At 53.1% G+C, this 8,561-nt stretch overlaps 1 protein-coding gene across 1 annotated transcript; it reads right to left on the bottom strand.

Moving 5' to 3' along the window:
• Positions 1–202: 202 nt before the first annotated feature.
• Positions 203–4,148, bottom strand: Lypd3 (LY6/PLAUR domain containing 3). The gene is made up of 5 exons (XM_027945908.2): positions 4,064–4,148; positions 3,433–3,564; positions 2,508–2,678; positions 2,027–2,188; positions 203–1,216 (listed from the first exon to the last, which is right to left on the bottom strand). The coding sequence occupies exons 1-5, from the start codon at positions 4,146–4,148 to the stop codon at positions 711–713; spliced, it is 1,056 nt and encodes a 351-aa protein (XP_027801709.1). The 3' UTR covers positions 203–710.
• Between the last annotated feature and the right edge of the window lie 4,413 nt (positions 4,149–8,561).

Here is an 8,561-nt window from a genome sequence, read left to right as displayed (position 1 = left end):
CCGACCTCCCCTCACCAGCAGGATCACCTACAAGCTGGTTCAACCCCATGAGATAAAAGGAGTTCCAACCACAACCCCCCACCCCAGGACCATAGCTCTAGATCTCAGCTTCTCTACTTGCAAAAGGTCTTGGAATGCATGCCCTAGCTCAGCTTCAAGGTTATTGTGAAAAATAAATAAAATGGAAATGACTCCTTTAAAGCACTGTACAAAGTATTAAATCTTTATTTGAAGCCTTTCTGTGCCCAAAACTGGCCACACAGAGTTGTAGGCACAGTCCCTGCCCTGGAGGAGCTCACAGTCTAGAGTGGAAGGCTGCAGGAGCCTGTGACCGTGCTCAGGGGCAGAAGCCATGACCCCTGGCACCCACAGTGCAGCTGGGCCCTGGGAAAATGAACAAGAAGTTTGTCATCCACTCCACCAACCCTCCCTGGGACAGCAGGCTTCTCTCACTCTGTCCTAGGCACCAGGAGGGGATGCAGTTGCTGCTTGGAAAAGCCAGAACACCCCAGCAGCTTATATAGTTAAATGGTTACAAGGGTAACTATTTCCCCAAGCCGCAAACCAGTGCAGCTGAAGCTGGAGGAACCCAGGGCATCTAAAGAACCCAGGCTGGGCCAGCCCAGTCCAGAGGTGGGAAACGGAAGTAAGGCAGATTTGGCACCCGAGCCAGGAAAGTCAGGTGAGGGGAAGTTTCCAGGTGGAAGAGCTCATACTAGGGCCCCAGCAGTCACAGCCAATAGAAGAGCTGCCAGCCCGGCCCCCAAGGTTGTAGTGCCTTTGTTAGAGGTGTGCTGGCTGTCACCTTTGGAGGGATACTGTGCCGAATTACTGCGGTCCTGGTGGCCAGCAGCACCTCCAGCCAATCGTGACCCCTCTTCCCGGGAGACCTCAGGCTGTACTTCCTGGGGAGTTGTCTGGCTGGTTGGGGCTGGGGTGGGTTTGGTGGTAGAGGTGGCGGCAGTTGGGGCTTGCGTGGAAGTGGGGACAGAGGTACTTGGGATATGAGTGGTTGGAGCTGGAGTGGTTGGAGGGGGCAGCAGGACAAGGGGTGGGATTCGAGGAGAGAAGTAGGTCTTGTTGCGGAGGTCCGAGTTACAGCGGGAACCCTGGCAGCAGGAGCCACTGAGGGTGAACCCCGGGCCTGTCACCCCATCCCGGGTGCAGGACTCATCCTGGACACAGCCCCGTACAGGCAAGGACACAGTCACGTTAGCTGCAGGAGGGAGACACAGATAGTCAGTGGTTGGAGGGAGGAGGTTGGTACAGTCCAAATAAAAATTAAGGGCACCTGGAGCAAGACAAGACAACAGAAAAGACTCTACACCCATTAATCCCAAAATCTCAATGCTGGTCACTCCCTGCCAAACACTGTCCCATTGACTTTGGCACATGGTGGGCCCCATTCCTACACAGTGCTTTGAGAGAAAGAGCGTGCAGCCTGAACTAGGAGTCTGCCTTAAAATAAAGGCTCCGACTGGGAGATTCAACATCTTTCCTATGACCAAAGATCAAAAGGAACTTCCATTATGTGCCTCTCACCACTCACCCACCTCCATCCCCACCAAACTGAAATCTTATAATTGGAACTACGTCTCCCATAGAACACCTGGTGCCAGATGGAGTTGAAGAATTTCATCTCTCACGGTTCCCCCAGGTGGGGGGTGAGAGGCTGAACCACTTATCTCCTAAAAATGTGAACAGGTGAGGATCCCTGAGTTTTAAAGACATGGAACTAGATTCCCTGCACTACCTGGCAGAAGCTTAGAGGCTTAAACATATTTTCCATTGCATGTCCTCATATTTTGTACTTGGAAGCCTTCTATGGAAACATATCCTCTCCCCACCCCACTAAAAATACGTTAGGACAAAAACGTCCCTATCCTCAAGGACTGCATTTCCCACAATGCTCTAGGACAAGACAAGCTCTTAGGCACAAGGACAGTCTCCAGAAACCCTTTTTTGGCAAAAAGCCCCCGTGCCCCAGGAAAGCTACCCAACTGTTAACAACTGCAGGCTCACTCACCTGCGGTCAAGGTGACGTTGCCATCGAAGCAGCCCTTGTAGACGCGGTCGCTGGCATTGTAGCAGCTCACGACCGGCGGCGCTGTACCCTGGCACTTCTCGTGGCTCAGCCCCACGCAGCTGTAGCACTCGGAGCCGTTTGGTTCATACGCACTCTCATTGCCTGCAAGGAAACCCGGCGAAAGAAAGGATGGAGGGGGCTCGGGAAGCACTGCTCGGTCCCCCAGTCCCACCTCTGAAAAATGCGTTTCCATAGAGGGCGTGGCCCCCGTCCACCGGTGACACCCCCGCCATCAGGTTTAGCTCAGCTCCCGGCACCAACCAGTCTATGCCTACGGTGAAGCCCCGCCGGCTGTCCGCTGAAGCATGACCCAACCCCCGTCCAGGAGGAGTACCCGCCGTCGCCGCCTCGGTTAGCGGACGCCCCCGCTCCCGGGACTGCTGAGACCCCGCCCCGGGCCTTCGGTCCCGCCCCCACCGACCTGCCGGGTTGAGCCCTCGCGAGGTGAGGTTGAGCTTGGCGTTGCAGCGGTCCTGAGCGCACTGCTGCAGCTGGATGAAAGCCAGGAGCCCGTGGAGGTCCAGTCCGCGGTCATTCTTGCCCGGGAGTCCGGAACCGCAGCCCCGCACTGCCACCGAGAATTGCCCGTGGACTGCGAAAGGGGAGGGGCGGGAGACAGAAAGGCGGGGCCTCAGAGGGGCGTGGCCATGAGGGGCGGGGCCTCGAAAAGAACCCTGGAAGATAGACCAGCCAGGATCAGGCGGCCAGGGCGCACCAGGAGCAGATCCAAGCCCGGAGCAGGACCAGCGGAAGGAGGGGAGGGGTCGTGGGGCGGAGCTTCAAAGAGCAGAATCGGGGAGGACCCACTGGGTGACAGAAAGGGACGTAATCGAGGAGGGAGGACCAAAAGTAAAGCTAGGACCCGCAGGGTCAACCGCAGAAAGCAACCTCAGAAGGAACCAAGAGACTGACAGTAAAGGTATAGGATCAGAGGGGGAGGGCCCTGGGGGCGTGGTCGTGGAGAGAGGGACCGTACAAAGCACTAAGCCCGGAACGAGGGGCTTCCGCAGAGGGTGGGGAGAGGGGAGGATCCTCGGACTGGGAACACTGAGGCTGGGACAGGGGAAATTTCCCGCAGGAACAGAATGAGCAGGGAGGTCTCAGCGGTGGAGAGGAAAGGGTGGGTCGGATAGTCCCCTGTCCTGGGCTCAGGTTCTCCCAGTCCGTCCCACCCAGTTCGCAGCTCCCAACCCCCGACCCTCGTAAGCCCCCGGAAGGAGGGGTGAAGCTGTGCTGAAAGGGAGGAATGGACAGCGTTGAAGGTTATGGCCTGGGTCACATGAGTCTGTAAGGAGGCGGGCGGGCTGGAGCACCCTGAAGGGGCGTGGACCACGCGGGGCACTCACTGGTCTCCACCGCCCCCACGGCCTCGGTGCAGACATCCACGCCCGGCGCGCACTTCACCGTCTTCATCTTCTGCGGAGAGCATCCATCGTCCGCTTTCTGCACGCAGCTGTAGCACTCCAGGGCCTGCGCTCCTGGGGGTGCGAGACCGAGTAGAACTGAGCGGTCCTGCCACGCCTCCTCCCGCACAGGACAAAGAGGCCTTCCCACGCTCTGTCCCGGGATGAGAAAATCCCACTGCACAGACTTTTCCAGGGTAGCACTAAAGGAAATCTTCCCACTAATCCGGGGGCACTGGATACTCTGGGCCCTTTCCCCTCTAAACCCCGGTGGGAGCATCCTTCTCACGGTTCCGAATGTCCAAGGTAGGGAATTCCTGCTGTGAGGCCCCTTGTCCCAGGATGGGGGATACCTTCCCGCAGTTCTCTGCTCGAGGTGGGAGAACTTTTCCTACAGCTGATGCCTTCCCCCAGTTCCGTCCGGGAAGGGCTGGGACCATTCAACAGCCTGCCTTTACCAGGATCGATACCTTTCCCCACAGGCCTCTCTGCCCATGGTGGGAGATCCTCCCCAGAGCCCTCCTCCGCAGAAGCCCCCTCTCCACCTCCTCAGATCTTCCAGCCGCAGACCCACCTTCGCGAAGCAGTAGCGGCAGCAAGAACAGCCAGGCTGTGCTCCAGATCACTGCCCGGGCATCTGCTTTCCCGGCGGGGCCCATGGCTCTGTCCTGCTCTCTCGGCGTCCCCCTGGGTGTGCCGCCTCCCAGCCCGGGTCCTCTTACCTGAGCCTAGGATGAGTAACCTACCCCGGGGCAACCCTGGCCTTGCCCAACCAGGCCAAGTCAGCGTCCGCTGCGGGGCGGGTGGCCCGCCCCTAGGTGCGTCACGCTTAGGGAGAGCGGGCCCCTGCCCTGTGCAGATGCCAAGGAGGGAAAGGGCGGGAGGTTCCCCGACATTCCCTGGGAGAAAGTCTGTGTGTGTTTGGAGTGCGGAGGGAAGAAGGCAGGGGCTACTCAACATTCAGCGTTCAATAGCTATGTAACCTGTATGTGCGGTGTGCCCTACTTTGGTGTGGGTGGTGCTAGAGAATAAGACAGAACCAGCACCTGTCCTCCAAGAGCTCCCAGTCTGATGGGGGAGACAGATGTCAATCAAACAACCATTGCAAACTGTTATGCACAATGGAGACGAGGATGATGGAGACAGTGTAGGGAGCTACCAGGAAGGATGGAGTCTAGGTGTGGAACTGGTTTTCTCTGAGGAGGTCGTCTGAGATGTGACTTCAGACACAGGGATTTAGCCAGGTGGAACAGGGTGGGGGAGAGGGCACATGAGAAAAGCCCAGCGGTGGGAAGCAGCACTATCCATTCACAGAGGAAAGCCCAGGACAGAAGGGGGGAAACTGAGGCAGAAGAGTCAGGCAGGGGTAAGCCCAGGGAAGAGATTTGGATGAATTGTGAGAAAGGTGGGGAACCTTTGAAAGGGTCTAAATCAATTGGGGGACATGGTTAAATTTGCTTTTCAATATGATCAATCCAGGAGGTAGTGCAAACATCTGTCAAGGAATAAATGGGGACTGGGGAGGTAGTTCAGTGATAGGGTGCTTGCCTGACATACCTGAGGCCCTGGGTTCGATCTCCAGCACCACCAAAAAAAAAAAAAAAAGTGAATGGAAAATAAAGAGTGGTTCATTCACCCAATGGGCTTCTACCCAGGAATGGAAAGATCCAGCAAGAGGTGTTTGCAGCCACATGGATACATCTTTATGTACTTTGCTGAAGGAAAGTTATCTTCAATTAAAGCAAAGAAAAGGGGCCACTGTGGCCTCCATGTAAAGATAAAATAAAATAAAAGGAAAAGAATCTAAAAGAAGCAAGAGAAGACCAGAGGACAGATGAGGCAGCTCCTAGGTAAAAGGAGAGAAACAGCCCGTAAGAGCTGGGAGTCGGCCTGGCACTCACAGAGAGGTGGAGGGATCTATTGCACATAAAATCATCTCGCAAACACCAGCATCAGCCAAGGTCACGCTGTGACTGTGAAAAATGCAGACAAAATCAAGACCACTCCATACCCATGTCTGAACCCAGAAACAAATAAGATCATTATGCAAACCACAAAATGACTAAGCATCCTTGTATCCTGCCTAATACAAGTGACTGTTTATATTACTAATATTAATATAAGCTATGACTTTAACCTTGCTTTGTCTTTCCTGTCTCATAAATAAGATTAATAAAAATACCCAATCATAGAATTACCCCTTCTTGGTGACAGTAACCAATCCAGAGCAAACTCCACTTCCTGGGACCGTCCTCAAAATCACTACCCATGAGTCCAAATCCTAAAATGAGTCTTTTCTAGTTTCCTGTTACTGGTATGCCTCTCAGGTCTCCCATGATGTGCATTCTCCCTCATTGCAGGGAGCAATAAACTCAGCTTGTTCCACCAAAGGTGTGTTCCTGATGGAGAACGTGGGCAGAGGCAAGGGATGGTGCACTTTGGCCTTAAGTGCTAGCAAAGGAAACAGGTGGGAGATCCTCCTTCTAAACGGGGGACGCAATGTCACATTTAATCCTCACCTTAAGTATGGCTTTTAAATGATCATTTACTGAACACCTACTCTGTGCAGAGTACTCTCTATGAATCCTCCCTGACTGCCTTAACAGCTCTGCAAAGAGAGGACTGAGCCCCATTTCACAGATGAGGAAACTGAGGGTGAGAAGTGGAGGTTGGAAGTGGAGAACTTGGCTTTGACTCCAGGGCTGTGTTCAGAAGTCTCTGTTGCTGCTTGTTAGGGTTGATCCTAAGATCATATTTTGCAATGGCTCTTAGTTTTGGAGCTGGCCAGATTTGGGTCTGAGTCCCAAATTCTGATTTGCTGTGTGACCTTGGGCAAGTGGTCCCAATACCTTGATGTTCAGCAACTTCCTGTATAAACAGAAATAATGACAAAAACACACCTAGTCAGCTTTTTCTATGACACTGTTTCACACTCTACCTGCTGTTGCAGCCCTATGAGAATTTTTAAAGATAGTCAGTTTACAAATGGGGAAACTGAGGCAGAGAGAGGGTAACCAACTTGCCCAGGGTCACACAGCTAGGAAGTGAGAGAGGCACTGTGGTCAGACTCAGGCAGTCTGGCTTGAGGACTAACACTTAGGTATGCGGGCACTCTGGTTACCAACTGTGAAGCTGGCCTCTGTGTGCCCCAGTGTCCTTCTCTGTGAAATGAAGACCTTAACAGTACCTGCCTTATGGCTGCTGTGGAGACTGATGTCAGATGTGTAAAGTGCCTAGTTCTAGGTGCTACAGAAGCATTAGCCACAGCCAAGTGCAGTGGCACACGCCTAAAATTCCAATGAATTAGGGAGCTAAGGCAGGAGTTTTGCAATTTTGAAGGAACTTAGTGAGACGTTGTCTCAAAATAAAAAATAAAAAGGGCTGGGGAGGTAGCTCAGTGGTAAAATGCCCTGGGTTCATCCCAGTATAAAAAAATTAACTATTATTAGTACTATAAATAGATTGTTGTTGTTATTATTATTAGTTACCAACAGCCCCCCTTCTTGAACTCCAACTGTGTGCCAGGCAGGGAGCTCGTTGTTTTAAAGCAACCTCTTCATGAATTTTTAACTAAAGGGTGGAGTAAAGTGCCCATTTCACAGAGGAAGAAACCAAGACCCAGAGAGGTTCAGGTTCACCCAGCAAGGGAAGCAGCAGACTCGGCTCCATCTGGGTGGCTTGCTGTCTGATAGCAAGGAAAATAGCGGCTATGTCCATTAAGGTCTCTGTTCTCCAGACCCTGTCAGGTACCCCGGTTCCCGGCAATGACAAGCACCCTTGTCATATAGGTGGGGTCACTTGGCATCCTCCTGAAGCTCAGAGAGAGAAAGTGAATGACTTCTTATGAGGTCATTCAGCACTGGCTCTGGCCTCCCTGTTCCTAGCCTCAGAATCCCAGCCCCACATCTGGTTTGCTGTGTGACACTTCACCTCTCTGAAGCTCCAAGGTATCCTTTTTATAAGAAAGGAAAAGATGTCTTTTATGGTGGAATGAGGCATTGGGCAAAGTATAAAGTCGAAAATTGAATAGACTGAAATTTTCATCCTGCCTTCTTGCTGTGTGATCCCAAACAATTCAATCTCCCTCTCTGAACTTCAGCTCCTTCCTTTGCTGAATGTGTATTAAAACCCTCCCTCCTGAGGGATGGAGTGAGGACTGATGGGTGGCAGGTAGAGTGATAATACTATTATTGTGTACTTGGGAGCAGGAGGCCCCAGCAGCGTGGGAGAGTTTCAGGGAGGAACCCCAACTGGCCCAACCAGAAGAACTAGCATCTTGGGAGGGAGTGGGACCCAGGGTGGGGAGTCTTCTCTTGCTCAGGCCTGCCTAGATTCTGGGCTGCTGACCTACACCTGGCCCAGGACCAGAGATCAGAGACCAGAGACCAGAGGGAGTTTTGAATTCACCACCTCCATGTTCTCCTGGCCTCCTTCCCTTCTCCACAGTCGGAATTCCCTGCAAAGACAGTGTAGAATCTGGTTCAAGTAGATATATAGAGAGGTCAAGGTAGAAGCAGTCCCAGCAGCTAGAGGTCACCCAGGGCCTCAGAAGCCTGGGGCCATATCCATGATGGGGTTCGTGACCCCTGGGGCAGGGCAGGCTCTGAGTCTCAGATCTACTCCCTGTGGAACATACTTTATGGGACTTAAAAGGGAAGGGATGGGCAGGGCCAGTCAGTTGCTTTTTTAGGGGGGTGGGGGGCTGAACTCAGGGATGATCTACCATTGAGCTACACTCCCAGCTCTTTTTTTTTCTTAGTTTGTTTTGAGACAGAGTTTCAAGTTGCCCAGGTTAGTCTTGAACTTTCATCCTCCTGCCTCAGTTGCTGGGACTCCAGGCATGCACTGCCACACCAACTCAGCTGCATTAATTTTTGAGGCCCAGTGTAAAATGGAAATGTGGCATAGGGATACTTGAGGGACCAGCATGGACCCTCACAGGGGCTACCTGATTGCTGGGTTCCCCTCCTCACCAGGGGCCACTGCCATGCTTCACCCCAAGATGCCATGAGACACAAGTACCCACCCGAATCTTGCTGAGGCAGGAGGATTGAGTTCAAAGCAAGCCTCTG

The sequence above is a fragment of the Marmota flaviventris genome, chromosome 18 (genome assembly GCF_047511675.1).
Source record: "Marmota flaviventris isolate mMarFla1 chromosome 18, mMarFla1.hap1, whole genome shotgun sequence".
NCBI lineage: Eukaryota > Metazoa > Chordata > Mammalia > Rodentia > Sciuridae > Marmota > Marmota flaviventris.
Note: the sequence above shows the minus strand (reverse complement) of the source record. Positions and strands in the feature narration are given on the sequence as shown.